At 38.5% G+C, this 24,838-nt stretch overlaps 1 protein-coding gene across 8 annotated transcripts in view; it reads right to left on the bottom strand.

Moving 5' to 3' along the window:
• XRCC4 (X-ray repair cross complementing 4) overlaps nt 1-24,838 on the bottom strand; it is a 279,215-nt gene that overhangs the window by 117,412 nt on the left and 136,965 nt on the right. For 7 of the 8 annotated variants that reach the window (XM_030565727.1, XM_030565728.1, XM_030565721.1 and 4 more), the window contains 3 exons: nt 14,855-15,021; nt 9,010-9,159; nt 7,875-7,982 (listed from right to left, as the gene is read on the bottom strand). In XM_030565727.1, the coding sequence (XP_030421587.1) occupies nt 7,875-7,982; nt 9,010-9,016 (115 nt within the window). In that variant the 5' untranslated portion in view covers nt 9,017-9,159; nt 14,855-15,021. The remainder of the gene's footprint in view (nt 1-7,874; nt 7,983-9,009; nt 9,160-14,854; nt 15,022-24,838) is intronic. The other variant, XM_030565725.1, reaches the window with a different exon arrangement.

Consider the following 24,838-nt stretch of genomic DNA (forward strand, 5'->3'; position numbering starts at 1 on the left):
TTTTACAGAGTAGCAATTTTTGTTGTTATTTATTGCTGTTGAATTGTTTTATTTTAGAACCCGTTTTCCACGTTCACTGTGTTTTACAAAGCTTTGGCAACCAACCTCGAGTGTGTGCATGTCATGTTACGCAGATCTAGGGAAAATGTCCTGTGGAGAGCTTTTCATCATGAAAGCGAAAGAGAGCTTCCAGGCTTTCCAGCATGAAAACACTGTACCTGCTTTTCAAAGATAGAAATTGTCTGGTAATGGCAGTTACCAGTGCACCGTGGCATCATGCCAAACCTTTCCTGTTGATTTTTTTCATCACTAAGGACTGACATTAATTAAAGCTTTCTTTTAAAAATTTAATTTATCTACTTCAGTACTTCACTGTCAACATCTTTCATACTGATGTACATGCTGCTTCTTTGAGGATAAGAACTAATAATCCTTGGGACAAAGAGGGAACTAATTTTATGAGAGAACCCATCATCATGGATGAGAACTTAAATTCAAAAACAGTAAAATGAGCTATACAGTAAAAAGTTGAAGCACATTAATGGATTTTGGGTGTAATCTAACCCAAGTGAATGTAAGGTAATCTTTCCATTGACTTCCATGGGCTTTGGATCAAGCCTTTTGTATATAACAATTTTCTTTATTATAATTATTGTATGTATTATGGGGCTTTTGAGTTCATATACATTTGAATGAAGTTTTATATATATCGCCTATTGTGCATCACAATACCAAACATTTTTCTTTATCGCCATGTTTCTTCTATTCTTATTTTAAAGGTCTTCTACATCAAATGAACTATAAAAATTGGACTACAGTACTTGAGTTAGAAAGATTAAACAGATATTTTGGAGTGGTCTGAATAAATCACCTTCTTCCAGGTTTGCTACTCATTCACTGCATTGGGGAAGAGCATAGAATAAACTGACAAATTCAAAATTCCCATTAATCCTTTGTCGCTCAAAACTTTACAGTTTCGCTTTGCAATTGCTGTAGTGAGATGTTGGGTCATCACAAAATGTGCTAAGCTTTGCAAAATATACTACAGAACATTTGCTAATATGAACCGACGTGGTCACAACTAAACTACAGTTGTCAAATAAAATGCATGTTGTGATTAACTATTTTGCTTATTTGCTAACTCATAAAATTCAGTAATCCACATGGTTCTTCAGTCATCTCTGCAAATTATTGATGTTCTAGTATATTTATCAACAGACTGCAATAGCTCATTCAGAGATTAGGACTTTCATTATACCACAATGTTAATATTGATATAATAAAAAGAAGTGGCAGGTGGATGCAGAGTAGGCTGTTTTCAAATGTTAATATAGCTATTTTATATTAATTCCTTCCCTAATGCAACATTTGGAACAATAGGATTGTGAAAGGAAAATACCAAGTTTGTGAAAGCAGCACTGTGTCTGCATTTTGAATCAAAGACCTGGTGTACTACACATATGGGAAGCAGTTTTACAAATGCAAACCCAAAGAGCCTCCAAATGTCAGGTTACAGTAGAAAGTTGATTTTTACTACAACCTTAAAGAAAATGCATCTGAAATCATAAAAGAAAAATCTGATTTGCTTTATTTAAAACAAAGAAAAGAAAAGAAGGCCAAATCAATTCCAATTACATCTTTTTTGGGGGAGGGAGGGAGGGAGGGGTAATCATTTCAGCTTGAAATGAATTAAAATGCCCAAGTCCTAAACTCCTGAAAATAGGTTTTAAGAGAGAAGCCCTGACAGACGGCATTTAGCAGCACGCCACAGTTGGGTGCGTGTAATAATAGACATTTTTTAATAACTGGGATGCAAGGCTTATAACCAGCAGCCTCAACCATTGGTGGCTTGGATTACACAAAGAGAACTAATTAATGTAAAGGGCCATAGCCTCAAGAAGGCACAACATGTAATCCCCCAAATAGAACCTGAGCAAGAGGGTTGAAAACATTTGCACTTTACAGTACTGGAAAATGCACAATGCTCACTATTATTTATTTTGGGCATTAGACTAAGGGTATATCTACACTACCCGACGAATCAGCGGGTAGCGATGATCTATTGGGATTGATTATCGTGTCTAGTGTAGACACGATGAAATCGATCCCCGCTCGCTCTGCTGTCGACTCTGGAACTCCACCGTGGCGAGAGGCAGAAGCGGAGTCGACCAGGGGAGCAGCAGCAGTCGACCTGCCGGTGTCCTCACGGCCAGGTAAATCGACCTAAGATATGCCGACTTCAGCTATGCTATTCGCGTAGCTGAAGTTGTGTATCTTAGGTCAAACCCAACCCCTAGTGTAGACCTAACCTTAGTTTATTACGACCACCTCTAAATGTGTGCTTATAAGTAAATTCTATAGAAATTTACAGGTGTGGAAAATCTGAGGATTCAGTGGATACAGGTTTTTTCCATAGAGTTGCTTGTGTGCTGCAGAATATAAGCTTTCATTTAAATATGATTGTAAACCCTGCTCAGAATGTGAAGCAGTTACTCCCATAAGTAGTTTCTCTGATTTCTGCTTATGGGAGTAGTGGTTCCCCAGTGTGAGTAAGGAGTTCACAATCCAGACCAAAAAAAATCTTTAGCCCTTCTAGTGAAGGAGATTGTGTTTACACTATAAATCAGTGCACTATTGTTTCGTTTCCTCCACAACCAGCTAAATAGGACAGCACCATCAGAGATCTGAACATCTCCTTTCTGTTCAAAGGAGCATCACTTGGAGTGCTTGGCAAGTTATGTTGTGCTCTGGATTGTCCATGTCTAGAAGGTGGGCTACGGCACCTGGAGTATGTGTAACCCTGAGGGTATGCAGAGCACTTCTGGGGATACATCAACTCATCCAGATATTTCCCTAGTTTTACAACAGGCTACATGGAAAGCACTAGCAAAGTCAGTACAGACTAAAATTTCATAAAGAAAAGGACTTGTTTATACTGCTCTAAACACTATACACTGAAATGTCAGTACAATATTTATATTCCAATTGAGTTACTTTATAATTGTATGGTAAGAATGAGAAAATCAGCAGTTTTTAATATAGTGTGCTGGACACTTCTGCATTTTTATGACTGATTTTGTAAGCAACTAGTTTTTAAATGAGGTGAAACTTGAGGGTACGCAAGACAAATCAGACTCTCTGAAAGGGTTCAGGAGTTTGGAAAGGTTGAGAGCCCATTGGAAGGGACTGAAGCTTCCTTGTGGGCCTACACAGTATCTGGTAGAGTGTATGATAATAGTACAACCTGAAGTTGACCATTTGGTCTTAATCAGAGAAAAAAAAAAGTTTCTTGGCAAGCAAAAGATGGAGAAAAAAGCATTTTTTCTTTACCACTGTTGCTATCTGCTAGGAGCACTAATGAGTCCAAAAAGACGCTGAGACTATATCACCTTGTTGATCATGAGTAAGGCTATGAGTTTGTCACAGAGCTCACAGAAGTCACCTTCCGTGATCTCCATGACTTCTGCAGTGGCTGGTGCGCCTGGCCAGAGGGCAGCTCAGGCACCAGTCGCACTGGCCGTTGCTGGGGGCAATCTCAGGCCACTGCGGCCCAATGCTCAGTAGCAGCAGAGTTTGGGTGTGTGTGTGTGGGTAGGGGGGCAGGGGACTGGGACACAGGATGGGGTGAGGCAGACGGTAGCACTTACCTGGCGGGCTCCCTGGAAGTGGTAACATCCCCCTCACTCAGCTCCTAGGCGAAGTGTGGCCAGGCAGCTCTGTGGGCTGCCTCCGCCCAGAGCGCCGGATTTGCAGCTTCCATTGCCCATCTGCTGCTGCTGGGAGGGGAAAGGTGCAGAGCCAGGTAGGGAGCCTGCTGGTCCCACAAACCTCCTCCACCAGCACCAGCTGGAGTCCTGGGCCCACTGCCTGCACACACACCCCATTACCCTCCTCCCTCCTCCCCCCCCCAGCTGGGGGTCCCGGGCCACGTGCAGCCGCCTCTCCCCCCAAGTTTTAGTCAGGGGTATATAGTAAAACTCATGGACAGGTCACAGGCTGTGAATTTTGTTTACTATCTATGACCTATTCATGACTTTTTACTAAAAATATCCGTGACTAAACTTAATCTTAAATCCTTTAGAGGACAGAGTCTGAAATATAGCCAACAACTTAAAGTGTTTCCTTTTCCAATCAACATCTCTTCTAGATTACCTTGGCTGAGCCAGCACCATCCATGTACTTATATATTATTATAATTTATTATTTTAATTACCATGCACTTAGGAACCCTAGTCATGGACCCCATTGTGCTAGGTGCTGTACAAACAGAACCAAAAGGTGGTCCCTATCCCAAAGAGTTTATAATCTAAGTATCAGACAAGAGAGATGAATAGACAGACAGATGAGGGAATACCAGGAGATAATGAGACAATATTGGTCAGCATCATAGGCAGTGGTCTCAGCACACCGGCAGCCTTAGCACTGAGTCAGTAACGTGCCAGATTTTCATCACATTCACTGAGACTTAATAGCTTTGTGAGCAATAGCAATGATATTGTAAATTTCTCCTGGGTGCAGTTGGAATTCTACGGACTTCAGAAACAGCAAGTAAAACAGAAATTCATTCTTCTACTGCTGGAGTGCTTTGCAATGGAAGGCGAGACTTTTAAGTCTTCTCCTCCTTAGGTGAAACATTTTGCAGTACACCACAGTGAAATTTTCAAGACACTAGTCTGTATAATACAGCTGCTGCTCAAAAGCTATCGAGCCCTTATGAAACTGATGATTTCTTCTCATTCACCAACTCTCCAGCTACATTTCCCACTCACCAGGGACAAATGAGTGGATATATTTTTGCAGTCTAGAAGTAACACAGAATGTTTATGAAGCTATACTTCTCAAATATATCTGAGGTTTCTTTGCCTTATATTAATATGCCTTCTATCCAATCATAATGTCACTTTTAAAACACAAAGTGTTAACTTAATGGTGTGCAAATTTGAGGAAAAATGTTTGGATATTTCTGTTGATGCTAGCCAAGAGCCATGAATTAGACACTGCAGTTATAAAATATTCTATAGATCATGTAGGCTTGCACTGTCCAAACAATGGAAAGACCTAGATTTCTACAGGGTATCAAACTGTTGCATGGAAGGGACCTTGATACAAACCTCACTTGAATTTGTGCAAGATCAGATACAGGAGCTTGTTTTATTCTGTGATTCTACTTCTACCCACGCAATGTTAAATTCCAGACCTAAATGGGAGGAAAATGTAAATAAATAAATAATTGAACAGGATGTAATAGAGAGACAGGGAGCCTGGAGCACTGGGCCTGGTGCAAAACCTGATGCCTAAACCACAAGCTGTGAGCGAAAGTCAGGCCATGTATTAAAGGAAATGCTTACAAGTTCACCATTCGATACATGAACGTAGCAGAGTTGCCTCTAGCATTGCTAAAACATAGGTGTTCCTAAGAAGTACTAGGCACTAGATATTTACAAAAATATATTTCAGAAGCCTAGTATAGATACACCCCAATCTAGTACAAGATAAGATCATTTGATAGAATAGTGAATAGGGATGTTTTGTCCAGGATATCAGGACAAGGTACAAGAGAAAGTAACAAGCAAATGCCATGAAATATGCAAGGTGCTACATAACTTGCTTATCCAGTTGTTTGTCTCAATCTATAAATGTCGGTGTACCTTGCCGTAACCCTTCGTGTGGCCAAGTGGACAGCAGAAACTACCACTGCTTGACTGTGCCGCTCCTTGCCACGGGGCACTCATGGGTGAATGTACTTGTACAAGTTTTGCGAGTCGTTAGGCAATAAACCTTCCCAAGTCCCTTTGTCACTGAACTGTGCCTGTGGTCTTTCCCTAGGAACAACATCGAGGTCTGCTGAATTAGCAGTCTGCGCTCTCTGCTAGTGCTGATAACACAGCGCTCCAAGGACAGAAGAGCTAAGCAGCTGTAACAGCTTAGGAGCGTTGACAGTGCTGCAGCAACATTCCACCCCAACTATATAGGAAACATAAAGAAAACATTATTAAAAAAATAAACGTAGGTGTTGTTTGCTCCAAGGAGTTGATGTTACAAGGAGAAGATAATACAGTTGGGATGGTATCATCTTTTAGGCCTAAGGTCTGTGGAGACTGAAGGTGGACTGTGTGCATCTTCCCCTTCTCTCCCCAAACCTCATCACCACTCACCTCCTCCCCAGGGATTATTCAGTCCCCACCCATCCCCCAGCATAGATCCCTGGAACGTGAAAAGACCTGAGTAGGGCACCGGGAAAAAAGGGAAATACTGCAGAGGCATATGTACCCTTCTTCCTTGTGGGAAGGGTAGACCATGTATGGAGGAAATCTGTTGTGCCCAGAACCAGGAAGTATTATCTGGCCCAACTTTACTAGATGTTCAGTGTCACAGAGTTAACATTACTATGAAAAAACTTGACTTTTTAAACTCATTACTTTGAAATTGTTTGTTTGTTACCTGAAAATTACATTCATGTTATTTTCTCTGCTTATTCACAGAAAACAATTCTGAATATATCTCACTGTCACAGGCAAATGGAGTGAACATATTTCTAAGCTCAAAAGATTATGCAAGTGCTATTCTCCCTACAATTCAGGCATCAAGTTCAGTCTCATGCTGGGCATTACAGGAAATGCTACACAGATGTCTGTCATAAAAACACTATCTAGCAGCTTAATTATTACTGGATCTAGCAAAAGTTGATAACTGAAGTCCTTTCCCTTCTCCGTGCCATTTACTAAATGAAGTATTCCTCAAGACATTGTCTGTGCCACTGATGAAATACAGATTGAAAGCAAAGAATTATCTACTAAACAGATGCTTTACCACTACCAGCTGGTCAACAGAAAATTATTTCTTTGGATAATGTCTGCACTTCACATTGTTTCTTCATTTAAATGCATGCTACAAGGCTGGCTACTTTCTAAATCTATTATCTATGTCAATTGTGTTAGAAGATCTTCAAAAATCCTGTACACCTGTACTACAGAGTTGGAGACTAATCACGTTATGGTGCTGAGAACCTCAACTCCCACTGAAGACAACAAGCATGTGCACTAAGTCAGTTATCTGCTTTTATCTTTCTTGATTATCTTACCCTTAGTAGAGATAAATGGCTCGGGTGAGAGAAACCATACAAAACCAATAATCCTGAAGGGAAATCCTTAAGTATGTGGTACCTGTCAGTGCAAGGCAGTTTTTATGCCCTGACAGCACTCCCTCTATAGAGAGTTGTACACACAGCATTTGCACACCAAGCTAAAAATTCGTATGATGCAAAGTTTTATACAGCGTATTGTGAAATGGGCAATCCCTATACCATGTACTCCTGCTTTCCAGTTCTAGGCAGATTAATCAACTTAATTTTCACACTCAACTTCCTGAGGCTAAGAGCATCCCAGTAAATTTCAGTGAATTCTGCTGGATGTTATAAAAATAGTTTTGTTCCACTTGTGCAATACAAAAATAAACAAAAAACCTCTCCTGATTGAAGTTAAACCATTTAAAAAAAAAGGACTATGAACTGTTAGCAATTACATTTTAAATCACAGCAATCTTCATGTGTTCATAATGATTCCTGGAATTTAAAATGTAATTGTTGACAGCTCACAACTGAAAAATGGCTATTAGTTATGCCAAAGTATGTAATTTGTCATTTCACAAACAATGACATTTCCTTCATTTACACTACATGCTTTTTAAAACTTCCCTTCTTTAATCTGAAATGTCAGCATTATACTCTGCTCAATAGAGGACTATTTTTTAATGCTTGTAAGTTGGCTTGTCACAAAGCATTTGTCAGGTAGTGTTTTATCCTCATTATAGTTTATTCATATAAAGTAATTGGCCTACTCGCAATATCGCCAATAAGCACAACATATCTATTTTACCTGATGCTAATGTAGAGGGTTGTGCGAAATTTTCACTTTCCTCATCAGTGCTGCCATCATAATCCTCTCTCTCTTTCAACAGCAGTTTGGATGGTAGCCATGCTATCCCTAGAACAACAGAAAGGTAATTTCCATCTGCTATTCCTACAACATAGCTGCTATTTCTACAGTACTTTACAGACAGAGGTCAATACTAGGTCCCTATCCTGAAGAGTTCACAACTTAGATAAACAAACTAGATAGATAATGTCCTAAAAGGAAGTCGGGTCAGACCGGATTAAAACAATGTCATTGATTTAACGTGTGTCTCTTGGCAGTTCCATGATTTTTTTTGGTTTGGATTTTTTTTTTTCCTAAGTAAATGTTATTTGCTTCTTAAGTAAATATTTCCAATCATCTCGCTAGTAACACTTCTCTAAGGAAGAAAGGCATTTTGGAAGAAGAGAGTTTTTAAGAGGTACTTGAGGAACTAGTGAAGGCAGGTTGGAGTGGGTCTGGGAATCAATTGTACTCTGACACAAAACACTATCCATTTCTACCCCCATCCGCACCCCCGCCCCACACCAAGAAATAATTTTGAATATTTTAGGAAACATTTACAGTTAAGTACATCTCTGTATTCAGTTTTAATTAAACACCTTTCACTGAGGCCATACCACTCAGAAACTTAGCCCTGGTCAGTGCTTAGATACAAGACATTCAGTGACACCCCAGGGAGTGGTTAGTTTACTCTTCCTTTGGAGTCTGCATTTACAAAGCACCCCATTACATATGATGGGGCATTGCTGTTTGAGGTGCCAGCCAACTGACATTCCTCCTGCAGATTCAACTCAATATGGTGTTGTTTCTGTCCTGAACTATTGCTTCATGTAACCACAGACTGCTGAAGAGTTAACCGAGTAAATTCGAAAGCTGGCTGCTCTTCAGAGATGAGTGAAGTGTCCCCTTGCATATTAGTATATTGTATTTAAAGTACTTGGAATCCTTAGAATCTAAAGAAACTATATAAAGATGACTAATTGTTATTACATTGAAACAATGGTTACACTACCATCTATTAAAACTTAGTAATACAAATGAAACCTATGTATGTGTCAGGCACCAACAACAAATAACTTGGGCAAATAATAAATACCTTGCATGTGTTGTATCCTCTGCAGGTTCCTGAGCTTCTTTTAACACTTTTGTAAATTTCTTATCTTTGCTTTCTTTTCATTGAGCACAAGATAAATCTTTGTAAAGATCTGCCTCCAGTTCTTCTTTAGATTCCACACATTTTTCCAGCCTAAAACATAACAATATTTAATATCTTCATATTTTACTAACAATGTTCTATAGTAACACCAGCCCTCCTAAAATATAATCAGGAGGAGACGTACATTAAAATTGTCATTATGGATCACTCCAACTGTCCATCTAGTCCAGCGTTTTGTCCCCCAAAAAGGTCAATAGAAACTGCTTCAGGGGAACATGAAAAAAAGCCCTATAGTAGGCAGTTATATAATAATCTGCCGACAGTGAAAGTTTCCTTCCTAACCTCAATTTATTAGGTTAGCTTATGTGTAGACTGTACTGACAACTACATGTTGGACATCAGAGTTATTTAGATTCAATGATGAATTCAGCATAGCCTGTATATTTAGAAGGATACACTTACTGAGATATAGAGAGTTATGGTCAAATTCCATGGGCCCAAAATTTAAGCCTACTCATTCTGATTTGCACTTTTAAATATATATTTATATACAGGAAAAAAACACACACCCTTTAAAGGTGTAGAAACTATCTTAAAATTCCAGCTGATGTTCTGGACATCCCATACAAAACACGTATTTGTCAGGATTCCAGAAGCAGGTGTGTAACATTTGCCCTCTCCTTGCTCCTCTGAAGTCTTTGTTCCTCTGGTGCAGCAGGATATTGAAACTGATTCAGCAGAACCACTGAAGCAGGATTTGTGGCAATTTCAATTTCCTACAGCATACAAACAACTACAATGCCAACAAACTCTAACATTGTAGTGTTGTTTTATTTGAGTTATACAGTGAGACAGCTGAGATTTGAAGATACTCATATCCCTAATTTTGGAGAGTGAATGGCTTTTCCCCCCCATCTAATGTAAACTACTTTTTATAGGGATACCTAATTCTATAGTGAAAATCTTAAGAATCCTGCTGAATACATCTTTGGCACTAGGGTCATCCTCAAGTTTTTATATGTACTAAATATAAAGGAGGCTTGTTTGATTTGTTTTTTTTAAATAAAAAAATTGATTGAACTTAAAATTTCAACCAAAATCTAAAAATCAACAAACAAATAGTGTATAAATAAATATATGATGTCCAGTAAATAAGGAATGGGACCACAATATGAATAAAAAGTCCTGTGCATTGAATGAAGCAGAGGTCTTGTGAAAAAACGTGATCATTCAACAGGCAACTTTAACGCTGGTATTTCCTAGTTTTTAGTTCTTGATTTTGCGACCTTAATTGTTTTAACATAGATTTGTGTGTGTAATATATAAATAAATACACATGCTAGTAATGATCTTACTGCTCATTGCAGACTTCAGAACATAGACATGGTAGGTAAATTAATAAGCAATAATGTTTAAATACCACAAACTAATGGACAATATCAGAACAATGTCAGAAATGTAGGTCTGGAAGGGATCTCAAGTTCAGGAAGCCCCCCCAATCAGGATTAAGTACACCGGGACCATCTCTATGATACTATCTTCCACTGGACTGATATATAAGAGAGTTGTGATGAAGAGACTAATTCTGGAAGACATGCCATTTTTCACAGTTAGAGCTTTCAAAAGTATTGTTCAAAAATTTGTGGGTTTTTATTCAATAGCTATTGAAAAACTAAGTTATAAAACAAAAGTGTCAACACTGTAATAGTATTATATTTTTTTCAATGTATATTAAACAAATATTGGTTATTCATCATTTTTATATGAAATGTCTAAATAATGCAAAAGACAAAAGAAAACTCTTATGAAGTGTTAACTTAATCTGCTGTGATATTCTTTTGGGATATGTTTCATAGCTGATAAATAATTCATCTAATTTAAATGCAAATGATGCTGAAAATCATTACCATATAGATCAGTTCAACAATTCTTAAAGAAACATCATATGTACTAATCAACTGCAAGGAGGCTTTCCATCTATAAATGGGAATTTGAACCACTTAATGGAACAATATATACAAAAATGTTAAAGCAAAGTACAAAGAGTCACTAGCCCTAGCAGTGACATCTTATCCAGTTCATGGGTTGATATGAGATTGCCTAAACCCACGACCTGATTAAATAAAAATTTGGCATAAAAGCAAGATGGTTTAAAATACCAAGCCAAATTAATCCTTAGTGTAATATCATTGACTTCAACAGGATTGAAATTAACCATTCTCTCCATTTACATATATGAACCTCATATGCAAGTGGAAAATATGACAAAGCGTATCAAATCCTTCAGTGAGGAAAAAGAAGACTTCATCCCCGCAATGGGACTAGTAACCAAATAAAGGGTAAATCAAAACAACACTAGTCAACAAAAACAAATGTTGTTTGGTACCATAGTAGTTGAGATCATCTGAGTTATTCAATTTACTAGTAGCAGTCTTCTGATTTAACCATAGGGGGGTTGCATGCAATGCAATTTCAATGAAGGACCCTTGACTCTGGAAATCACTTTTTCCCTTAATATGACGAGAGCCAAAGGCCCCAATCCTGCAAAAAGTTCTAACTGTGCAGACCCTTACAGCTGTATAAAATCCTACTGAAGTCATTTGGATGCTGCCACTTGTCCTTGAGGAACTATACTATATAATTCCACTTCAGGATCAGGACCCAACTCTTAATCTTCAGAGCATAATGAAAGACCTACATGTTCTCTCAGAGCCAGGGAGAATGTACATAAGATAAGAGTATTAGAGGGGTGGCAGTGTTAGTCTGTATCCACAAAAACAATGAGGAATCCGGTGGCACCTTATGTCCAAATAAATCTGTTAGTCTTTAAAGTACCACCGGACTTCTCATTGTTTTCATAGGATTCTGGATTATTTCTTTATTGTGACATGGAAGGACACTGTGGGTAAGGTAAGCTTGTACTATGTTATTGGTTAATTTTGTAAGCATATTTTAGGCTTTAATGCTCATAGATAACTATGACTATCCTTTTGCCCTGTCACTTTTTTTTTTTTTAAGAAATCCAAACAAATAAAAAGTTTGATACATTCTTCTGGTATAGATATAACCTATTAAGTTATTGTGTTTAGGAATTATTGTATTTTATTAATGTAATGATACAAATTATAGCAATTAAAAAAAATCATACACACTCCCTGTTAATATGTGAAAATTACATCTAGGAAAGCAGTTGTGCTTTGCTGTTTAGGAACAGGGGCACAAATTATACAGTATGCTGCGGAGTGGGGTTTTCTGGCTATATCTCTGCATAAGATCGACAAAGACATTTTTCATTCTAGGACGCATCATCTGTGTTATGTGAAAACTAAGCAAAGTTGGCTAGGATTACATTTCAGTATTTCACCAGCTACAAATGCAACTCTTTCATTGCAATTTGTCACACCACTGGTGCCTATATGTGATTTGTTTCACAGAAGTCACTTCTCCACAGGCCCCTGTGCATAAGCTACTCATTTCAAACAAAGGCTTTTAAAATGTAATAAAAAACAGTGAAATCACAAAGTGAGTAAAGTTAATGGCCATAGATATTTTTATTAGTCTTATTTGCACATGCTTTCAAGTTCCATAATCGCAGCCATCTTGGAGTCAATAGAAGCATGATACTTTTAATATGTCGAGTTGGGCTGGTAGTTGTCAAAACACAACCACAACTACTGAAAACAACTGGTTGTAGTATGATTGCCATTTGTAGACAAGTAATACTGGTGAACTAAATCAAGAATAACTCTCATTTCTCAACCTCTTCCATTTCTGAAGACAGAGACAGAGATAACATGAACTAAAGAACTTGTGCAATTATACATGTGAGGTTTGTACCCAAAGCTTGGCTGAAAATGTGTCTTAGATGTATAAAGCTGTCTGTGCCTAGAATGGGTTCTGGCATTTACATAATCTCCTTCTTACATTTTAGCTGTATCCTATTCCCTTTTTGTTCTATAGCCAGTGTGTTGAATGCTGCCAAGCTAATATTGATGAGTCATTTCAAGTGATTTATTCATAGACTAAAACATCCAACACTAATTTTACGGTTAGAGTTTTCTGTTACTACATTTGTCCATAATATAAATTGACAGTTTACTTGACTATACATCTCATTACATTAATTTTACTTGGTTAGTATAAAACACACACTACATACAAAACAGAAACTTATCTTTATTTTTGGGGATTTAGGAAATTTTGCCTTATTAACGATTATTAGTATTATATGCTCTATATTTACCAATGTTACATATAATCTATATAATCACAAAAAACATTGGCTATTCATGCACAAAGGATTTCAGATAATCCTTATTAAATTTTCTATGTACATTAAAACCACAAGGAAACTGAACAATTCATATTTAAAAAACAAATGTTAACTAGATTCCAAAGTTGTTAGGTAGTTAAAAGCAGTTAGGTGGCAAGAACTCAGTTCAGTCCAGCTCCTAATTAATGCAATGGTTTCCACAGCGTTCTTCTCTATATTAGGAAATTGCCAATTAATGACTCAAGGGTGGGGGATATTTTATTTATTTTATTTAGTGAACAGCTCTAACTTTTACATTATAATTTTCTCAATTGCTTTTCAGCATATTCAGCCATAAGCCAGACAGATTTGTTGATTAATTTTAACATAAGAAGCCTGGCAATGACACCATCTGTATGGTACCTCTAAAACCAGGAAAACAACTTTAACAGTTGAATCCTGCGCTGAGCTGTTGGCAAGTAGAAGGCAGTTGACTAGATGGGAATCGAGAGCACCCCAGCTCCTCACTGGGAGATGCTCAGCACATTTTGTGAGCTAGATAATTGTGACTAGGTAGTTAAATAGCTTAAAGTTAAGATGTAATAATCAGAGTTTTGGAGGAAACCCCTCCTGTGAGTTTGTTGTGGAACTATCAGTTACAAGTGTCACAGCACTACACAACTCAAATGGCATTTAATGCAGTGTAACACATTAATATAAAAAGTTATTGTTTACCTACATTGTTAAAACTATTAAGTAGTCAAACACTACTAGTGAGGCTACATATCTGTCATGACAAAACTTTCAGGACAAACTCTCTGACCATTTTTGATTCCTCTTTTAAAAAAGAAGATATGGTATTTGTCACCCTACCTAGCACATCACTGACTTAATTTCCTTCCATGAATATTTTAAATTTGGCACTGCTGTTGAAAATTAAAATTACTTGCTTAAAATAATGTGATCTTGTGCAATTTTTTTTTAAAATGTGTGTCTTCCTCCCCGCTGCCCCGCTAAAACATTCATGACCCTTCTGATACTTGGACACATAGCTGGCTTTAATTACTGTCAAATTACATCCCTCTTCCCGTGTTGCCTCCTGTGGCCCCAGAAATAATCTAGTTTAAAATGTAAATCACAACTGAAACAGAAATCAAGACAGGCAAAAATCAAGACAGGTCCATCATTAAGGGACCTATGCAGAAGAAAACGCACTACTGCATTCTGCAGGAGGAGGAAACGGGAGAGTGAGGATATTTCTGGCTACATAAAGCTACAATCAGCATTATATGTTAGCAGCTGAGGTGTCGCCTGCCACCTTGAAATAAGGAAAAGCCTCTACAGCTGTGTAGCCTATAAGCCATTAGGGCCCAAAACACTATCAATAAAAAAGCAATAGGTGCATTTCATTTTGTAAATATCTTAAATATATAGTGTCCATCAGTATAACCTACACTTGTCGTCCGGGGCATAGGTACACTGCAGACACAGTAGCTTATACGGAATATCTTATTGATGCATTTTTCAACCTACAGTCCTTGACATCCATTCCCAATCACTTAGAAGCCTTTATTTTCCTTTTGCAGGTGCTCCTTTTTGGCATGTAGGTCTGCTATGCAGTCTAGCAGTGGCAAATCAGCTCTTTAATAACTTCAGTTGGACTCGAGACTTTTTGTAGCTTCAGTGATCCAAGGTCTAAACTGGGACAAAGGAAAAAACTGAGTTACTTTGCTGGAAATAAAAAGGTAAAACAAACAAACAAACAAACAAACGAAAAAGAATAACCCAACCCCAGCTTCACATCAGCCCAGACGTGCTCTTAAAAGGCATAAGCATATTGTACAATTACAATCCTTGAATACTTTCCTGTTGAAATTACAACATTATGTGGCAACAAAAATAAGCCTGTTGAGTAGTATATGGCAAGTGGCACAAAGCACCAGTTGCTTATCTAACTTATCTTCATTTTTATACTGTCTTAGGTGCATATAGGGTATCCATCACCACAGTATCTACACACTGATAAACCAGTATCAAGAGAGACAAGTATATGCTGCACTAAAAATCTGCTCCCTAAGGAAGAGAAGAAAATTAACTGCAGGAAGATGCAACAAGACGTCTCAGGTGCTGAGCAAAAAGCAGTTTTAATGTATTGCAGGCTGTAGGAAAATAATTCTGTAAGGCATTTATAACATTATTCTTATTATGCTACCTGATGAAATATCTAGAAAACTTTTTGCCACCTATTGCAATAACCAGAACAGCCATATGATAACAGAAATATGAAATAAGTCAAATGACCATTGGGTAAATTAATAATAAAGACTTTGGATTTAATATAGCACCACCGTTTTCCTTCAGAGCCTTACAGATCTATAGGAAGGGAAGAAGCCCATCCTAGGAGTTTTCCCTCTAGGGACTCTCTCCAACAAACCCTTAATAATGCAAGTAGTCCTTTAATCATGCTGACAGTCCCAATTACTTAAAATGGGATACTCATATAAGTAAAGATTTACAGAATAGGGCATTTTGGCAGTGGTGAAGTTTCTTTGTTGTTGAAGATGCTATGGGAAAAAGTAGAAATGATTTTGTAGAATGGAATGGTTGAAAATGTTGAATAATTCTTACTAATGTCAATGTTCCAATATAGAACATGATGGGAAAATACAGATTCTTGCTGCACAAATTATTAGGTTTTTTATGTTAAAGTAAACTATTTTATTTATAGTTGAGCTTATTGTCCTGTGGGAATCCTGACCTCTACAGGATGCCAAGAACGGTGATTCTGGTATGGCTAGCAGTTGCAACTCTGGTGAAATGACCTGAAGCTCCCTCCCTCCTCACTAGATGAGTTTGGCTGGACAAAATTTATTTCAGATCTAAGAAGTCCTTCTGAGCTTTTTCTAGAAACTCATGAAAAAGTTTTACCCAGAAGTTGGGTCTGCATCTAGAGTCCACAGCCACTATGTCTCCATGCAAGGGTGTTGGACCAGAGAGATCTAGCAGAGAATCTAATGATGTCTCAAGAAATATCTCAGATGAAGGCTTATACTTTTGTAAGAGAGTTCTTAAAATAAATCAGCTTTTTCTTATTGGTGCTCTCCCAGTCTTATGGGACCACTTCTGAGAGTACAAGAGGGGGCAGTAATGGATAGGGCTATACAGGCTGAAACAACACATGCCATTGCAGCACATAAAAGTATGGAAGAAGATTAAAAAACCCTTCCTTAGGTGAATTTTCAATCTTCTGTTCCACATACCCTCTGGGGACCCTGCTCCAGCCACTGAGGTCAAGATCTTTTTAGTATGTGACTATTTCTTGGAAGAAAAATAATATGGGGACACAACTTGGAATTTTAGACAGACCATATGTAGCCTTGCTGATAGACCTTTTCTTTCAGTTTGGGCCATGCAGCATTCACAATCTATAACAGAGATTCTTGTATGGAAAGATGAAATGGCACCTCCTATATCTCATCTTGGGAGGAGCCATAGGGTTGGCAGTAGGAATATGGGCTGTTTCTGCTATGTTGAGGGAGGAATGGATCAGTTCTGCCAAAAACCTCTACAGCCTCAAAGGCAACCTGAGTCACTTATACTCCCAGGGTCCGAAGCAGGAAGAGGGTTTGCTGTAGTAACTCTCTGGGGAAGAAAGATGGATTGCTTCTCTTGGGAAGGTATTTGTATTGCTGGAAGCCAGGAGATGAGGATGGAAAGTGTGCCATTGCCACTCTCAGAGATTCACAGATTCCAAGGGCCAGAAGGGACCATTGTGATGTACTCTGGCTTCTTACATAATACAGCCCATAGAACTTCCTCAAAATAATTCCTACAGCAGGTCTTTCAGGAAAAACATTCAACCTTGATTTACAAACTGTCAGTAAAGAAGAATTCACCATGACCCTGGGTAAGTTATTCTAGTGGTTAATTACCCTCATTGTTAAAAATGTATGCCTTATTTTCAGTCTGAATTTGTCATAGAATCATAGCATCCCAGAATATCATGGTGGGAAGAGACCTCAGGAGATCATCTAGTCCAACCCCCTGCTCAAAGCAGGACCAATCTCCAACTAAATCATCCTAGCCAGGGCTTTGTCAAGCCTGACCTTCTCTAAAGAAAGAGATTCCACCACCTCCTAGGTAACTCATTCCAGTGCTTCACCACCCTCCTAGTCAAAAATTTTTCCTAATATACAACCAAAACCTCTCCCACTGCAACTTGAGACCATTACTCTTGTTCTGTCATCTGGTACCACTGAGAACTGTCTAGATCCATCCTCTTTGGAACCCCCTTTCAGGTAGTTGAAAGCAGCTATCAAATCCCCTCTCATTCTTCTCTTCTGCAGATTAAACAAACCCAGTTCCCTCAGCATCTCCATTAGTCATGTGCTCCAGCCCCCTAATCATTTTTGTTGCCCTCCGCTGGACTCTTTCCAATTTTTTCACATCCTTCTCGTAGTGTGGGGTCCAAAACTGGACAAAGTACTTCAGGTGAGGCCTCACCAATGTTGAATAGAGGGGAATGATCACGTTCCTCGATCTGCTGGCAATGCCCCTACTTATATAGCCCAAAATGCTGTTAGCCTTCTTGGCAACAAGGGCACACTGTTGACTAATATCCAGCTTCTCATCCACTGTAATCCCTAGATTCTTTTCTGCAGAACTGCTGCCCAACCACTTGGTCTCAAGTCTGTAGCAGTGATGGGATTCTTCCGTCCTATGTGCAGGACTCTGCACTTGTCCTTGTTGAACCTCATCAGATTTCTTTTGGCCCAATCCTCTAATTTGTCTAGGTCCCTCTGTATCCTATCCCTACCCGCCAGAAATATCTACCACTCCTCCCAGTTTAGTGTCATCTGCAAACTTGCTGAGGGTTCAATCCACACCATCCTACAGATCATTAATGAAGATATTGAACAAAACTGGCCCAAGGACCGACCCTTGGGGCACTCCGCTTGATACCGGCTGCCAACTATATATGGAGCCATTGATCACTGCCGTGAGCCCAATGATCTAGCCAGCTTTCTATCCACCTTATACTCCATTCATCCAGCCCATACCTCTTTAACTTGCTGGCAAGAATACTACGGGAGACCGTATAAAAAGTTTTGCTAAAGTCAAGGAATAACACGTCCACTGCTTTCCCGTCATCCACAGAGCCAGTTATCTCCTCATAGAAGGCAATTAGGTTAGCAGGCATGACTTGCCCTTGGTGAATTCATGCTGACTGTCCTAATCACTTTCCTCCTCCTCTAAGTGCTTCAGAATTGATTTCTTGATGACCTGCTCCATGATTTTTCAGGGACTGAGGTGAGGCTGATTGGCCTTGTAGTTACCCAGCTCGTCCTTCTTCCCTTTTTTAAAGATGGTTAGTACGTTAGCCTTTTTCCAGTCATGCAGGACCTCACCCAATCACCATGAGTTTTCAAAGATAATGGCCAATGGCTTTGCAATCACATCCACCAACTCCTTTAGCTGTGCATCCGGCCCCATGGACTTGTACTCTTTAGGCTTTTCTAAATAGTCCTAAACCGCTTCTTTCTTCATAGAGGGATGGTCGCCTCCCCCCCATGCCTGTGCTGCCCAGTGCAGTAGTCTGGGAGCTGACCTTGTTTGTGAAGAAAGAGGCAAAAAAAGCATTGAGTACATTAGCTTTTTCCAGATCCTCTGTCACTAAGTTGCCTCCCTCATTCAGTAAGGGGCCCACACTTTCCTTGACTTTCTTCTTGTTGCTACATACCTGAACAAACCCTTCTTGTTACTCAACATCTCTTGCTAGCTGCAACTCCAATTGTGATTTAGCCTTCCTGATTTCACTCCTGCATGCCTGAGCAATATTTTTATACTCCTCCCTGGTCATTGTCCAATTTTCCACTTTTTGTAAAGTTCTTTTTTGTGTTAGATCAGCAAGGATTTCACTGTTAGCCAAGCTGGTCACCTGCCATATTTACTATTCTTTCAACACATCAGGATGGTTTGTTCCTGCAACCTCAACAGGATTCTTTAAAATACAGCCTGCTCTCTGTCTAGCTTCAACTTCCAGCCATTGGATCATGTTATACCTTTCTCTGATAGATTGAAGAGCCATTATTAAATATTTGCTCCCGGTGTCGGTCCTTATAGACTGTGATCAAGTCATCTCAAAGGAAAACGTGAGCCATCTTAGGAGGTGAGAGGCACCCACTACTGGGAGCATCCCTAGGACTTACCTGTGCACAGGCATGGCCCAAAAGGATGGTAGAGTCAGCCAAGGATATCTGCAAGAGTGTAGACTCTGCCTAGTCTCCTGGAACCCTTAAAGGATTCACAAGACTGGTTTTGGTATTTCATGACATTATTAAGTAACAGTCCTCTTTCACAGCTTAAGGAAAATAAAAATAACAGAGCTTCAGAAAACACTGGCAATTTTAATGCCAGGAAGGGTTCAGTCTGCACAGTATATCTTTACTGCACAAAGAAGAACAAGACTTTAAGATGGGTAGGTCATCCTGTCTATCCTATTCTCACTTTTCCTTTCTTTCCTCTCTACTTTACTCCCCAGTAATCAGGAGAGGCTGGCAGGTAATATAAAAACAGTCATCTAGGGAAAAAGGAGATGTAGCTTATTTAACATTGTTTAATGGATTGAATTACTCAGGTGCATGAAGGCTTTGCTAGATCAGACCCGTTAAAAACTGCTCAGAATGTTTTAAAGGAATTATTTGAAACAACTGACAACGCGTTATATTAATTCTTCAGTCTAGATTTAACTTTACTTAGTCAATTCAGTAGGTGCAACTTACTGTAAACAAGCAATGAAACTATAGTAAATCACTGTCTTTAGTAAGTAGAAGATCATCAGGAACATGTTGAAAAGGAAGGTTTAGTCTAGCACTGAGCATGTGAACCTGTTCTAAATGTAAATGTACACTTCACAATACACAATTTCCTTTATGTTGTACAAAACTGCTATTTAAGGTATATAGAACAGATGACAAGATGAGTTTATTTATTTTTAGAAGTTAGATTGCATTATCAGTAACCCCGCTAAGTGACATTGTAATTCCCTAGATATCATACTTGCCCGACAGCATTAACAAAGATAGACTTGTGTAAAGGAAACTGTTTTTCATCACTGCCAAGTCACACCAAGCCAAAAGGATAAAGAATTCATGCCACACTGATACTAGACAAAGATGTAAAAATATAGTAGCACAGATAAATGGAAATGCTACCTTCTGCCCTCTTAACTTTGATTAGAGAGAAAAGATCTAGTAAGTTTAAAGCTTTTGCCATGTAAAATTACTTCGAATATAATGAATTCGGATTAATTAAATTGTTTATTCAGAACAATGAAAAGTGGTGCATCTTACAGTTTACTTTCTGTTGTCATGTGTTATGTAATGAATTCTGATTACAAGAAAGACTAACAGAAATGAAATTTATTTCTACAGAAAGTTAATGGCCACAGGCATACTGATATGAACTATTTTATTTGTAAGATTTCAAGACAGCAAATATGATCTGATTACACTGATGCAGCATCACTCTCACCCATATTTTTCATGAACTATGAAATCCCACCCTAACTAGTGCAGTGAGGTAGAGATTAGATACAGCAAGTTACCTCCTTTCCTTCAGGTATTCTACCTGCTACGGAAGGGTTCCTCAGGGCAGACAGAGGAGGTCACACAGCAGAAAAACAGTAGAGGAGCAGCAGACAACCTAATGAGCTAATCAGCTAGGACAGGGTGCAAGACATATCTCCTGAACTGCATATTGCAGCTCCTTGGAGATGAAGTGCATTAGCTAAAACACTAGCTGGCGGTCTCTTTGTAAGTGTTCTTTTGAATGCTATGGGAGATTCTGCCATGTTCTTGAATGAGGGTGTGATAAAGGAAAGAAACTCTCTACGTTCCTTCCCCTGCTGTAAACCAGTGCAGTAAAAGGGCAGGATTTGACTGTATCACTTTAATAGTAACTGGCCATCATGGTAAAAGCAATGAGTATTGTGTATCTTCTTACATAAAACAAGCTTAAGACAGAGTAAAGTGTAATAAATAAAAAAATCATATCATCTATATCCTTTTCTTCAGCTAAGTGTTAGGTAGCATGGTGGTAGGACTTTCATCCAGTCTACATTACAGCTTCCCCCACTCCTACAATCAATAGAGATGCAGCATTCAGAAACACTATCAAATTTTTTGAGTACATATGGCCCCAGTAAGATAAAAATGTCATGACAGTGACTATATGCCTCTGGTTAGATTAAAGCAAGTAAACCTTCTTCTTACAGACGCATATACCAAGTATGCTGAAAAGAACTCTTATTGTGGTTTCCTGAATATAAAATTATCTGGTTCAATGAGCCATTGTACTGTCAATTTAACAAACAGAGAAAATGTTAACACTATTATCTGATTAAGATACAAACTGTTTCATTTCTCTTTTGCATGGAGGCTAGTGCTGACGGACTGATAAGTAATCCATAGAGAGTGATAAATATGCTAGATTAGTTAAAATGTTCATCCCTTATTTCTAGCAATTTTTTTCACACGAACTACTGGACTATTCACAAGAGATTAGAGAGAGAATAAATCTCAAGATGGTTGGACTCTGAGGTCCCATTTATTCTACAGTCACTGAATACCAAACTGAAAGCAAACAGCTGAAAGTACATAGACATAAAAAAAAGCCATGAAGGCAGAAGTTCAAGAGAATTTGAAACTGCAGTTGCAATTTATAAACTGCAGTTATAGACTAGAATATTTATTAAATATTTATACTGCTGTATCTTTCAGAAACCACATTATATTGGACATTCCACAAATACATAGCAGGAGCTAGTCTCTGCCTGAAGGAGTTTACAATCTATCCATTTAGGGGCTGGACTGCCTTTTCCCATGCAGAGGAAGGATAAGAGGAGCAAACTCAAACCTTGCAGATCTCAAGTGATCCACAGAAGCCAAGACTGTCCATAGATGGGCCTTTGCTTCGATAACAGCTCTGGAACACAACTCTGGGGTAAATTGAGGATAGTACCACAGACTGTCCCCATTTTGTTCTGCTGATTTTGCCATCCAATATTTCAACTTTCTGCTGGTGCATTAGAACCAGAAACTGAACAACTAGACACAATCCTAAAAGTGAAATCAACTACCAGTACTTTGTTTCATTATTGATAGTGAAAAAAGTACAATCAAATGATATAAAGTGAAAAGTAATTTCCATTCTCAAATTGCTTGCAATGTTGATCATTAAGACCCAGATCCTGCAAGTATTTACACACATACACACACATCACTTTTCTCACATGAGTGGTCCCAATGGATCGATAAGCCATTTGTGTGAATAAAGTTAAACATGCAGCACTCCAGCAATCAGCGGCAGCACAGGAGCTTAAGTGTGCACAGAATCAGAACCTAATATGTTACTGTAATACAGATACCAACTTAAAAACAAACAAATGATTTTTAAGCTGACATTGATCCTTTACATTGATATATATTTTTTTACCACCTATGTAAAATATTGGTATATGATATATCTTAAAACTATTTAGATTATTACTATTCTTAATTATTGTAGCACACAAGCCCTTAAGTGAGATTGAGGCCTCAACAAGCTAAATATGGACAAACACAATAGTAAGACATAGGGCTTGTCCTGGAGAGCTTACAATCTAAATAGACATACAGAAAGGGGAAGGGAAACAAAGGCACAAAGCGATTAAAGCACTTGCCAAAGCTGATAAACTTGGATTAGAACATAGGAGAGTTGTGGTTTTGCCACTGATTTCAGCGGAGCCAGGATTTCACTCCAGGCATCCTCACTCCCAGCCCAGTGCCCCAAACCCTGCTGCTTCCTTACATTTATTTTAAATGTTGCTGAATCCAAATAAAAAAGAAATAGAAAGAAACTAGTTGTATTACTAAGAGAGGAGGGGACAAAATCATTGATAGCTGTAAATTGGGATGAGATTATGGACTGATCTTTTTTTCAAATCTGATTTAACATTGAAATATGGAAGTTGGGACCTTGCAAAACCAGCTAATGATTAAAAAATGGGTAAAGCAATACGCAGAAGCATCCTTATACAAAGAAAAGGAGGGATTAGTCTCTCTGCAAATAATATGGTGAGACCACACTGGAGTAATAGTCAGCTCCTTTGTTCTTCACTGCCAGAAAGACAGAGAGGCTGGAGAGAGTTCTGGGGAGATCAACAGAAGTGATTAAAGGGCAAAAATATGCAAACAATATGGGAAGCTGGGGTCAGGTCTCACTATAAATTATGTCCTGAATTTCCTAACTAGTGTGTGATTGAAGCTCAGCTTTAACCTTGTATTAATGCAGTTTTGGCATGGCTGGGATCAATTTTCCCCTTAAGAGTATAGGTTTCATTTTTCCACATCTAATTTCATTTGTTAATTTCTGCATATTACTGAAGTCCTCTCTAAATCAATTTATATTTTCTTGCTATCCTTCCAGTTGGTTGCAAATTCTACCTTTGTATCATCTGCAGATGTAATTAATGCACTTTTACTTCCTCTTTCAGATCATTCATGAAAATATTAAAAGAGGACTCGCATTGAATCATTAAGCACTTCATTCAAAAAGGGCCTGATCAGAACTGCTAGAGGGTCCAGCAGACAATTAATTGCCTGGTAGCTGATCCATCAGTTCTGTCATCACCCTCTATCTTTGGTGGCTGGTAGTGGTACTGGTGGTTTTTATTTCAAAGGAGACAGGGACAGAGAGTGAGAACTCTTTAGGAACATGCCACCTCAGCTTCTCCTGAATTATGCTCAGCCCTAGAATCACTATCTTCTAGTCTACTAGAAACTTGAAGTGACACTGTCATTTCTCTCATACTTCCACTCACCCACCACATCTCTCTGCTGATTTACTGATGACAGAAATTCTGCTATTAGCTAACTGTAAGGATGTCGTGTGGATACAGGGCTATCCTTTCAAGTAATTTACAAACTATTTCATCAAACTTTCTTTAAGTAAATTCTTTCTAAATTACTGATGTTCAAGGGACTACATTTATTAGAGGCAATACTCACAGTATCAGTTAAGTATGATGCAATGCATTTTTGAATGAAAAAATTGGCAAAACTGCACAAACAACAAAAATTGCAGAATCCTATGACCCTAGGATTAATTCTTATGTGAACTTTAAAAGAGATACCTAATTAGTATATCAGGATGATAATTTGCCTTTGTTGGAAATTACCTTTAACAGATGAGGTGGCTACAGTAATCCATGTATTCATCATTTCTAGGCCCAATCAGTTCCTATTGATAGGGGAGGAGGAACAGTCTGGGTTTGTCCACTCCCATTGCTATGGTTCCCTGCTTCAGTTCCCTCCCTACTCTGCGCTGGTTAGGCCTCAACTGGAGTATTGTGTCCAGTTCTGGGCACCGCATTTCAAGAAAGATGTGGAGAAATTGGAGAGGGCCCAGAGAAGAGCAACAAGAATGATTAAAGGTCTGAAGTACATGACCTATGAAGAAGGCTGAAGGAATTTGGGT

Source organism: Gopherus evgoodei, chromosome 6, assembly GCF_007399415.2.
Source record: "Gopherus evgoodei ecotype Sinaloan lineage chromosome 6, rGopEvg1_v1.p, whole genome shotgun sequence".
NCBI classification, from domain to species: domain Eukaryota; kingdom Metazoa; phylum Chordata; order Testudines; family Testudinidae; genus Gopherus; species Gopherus evgoodei.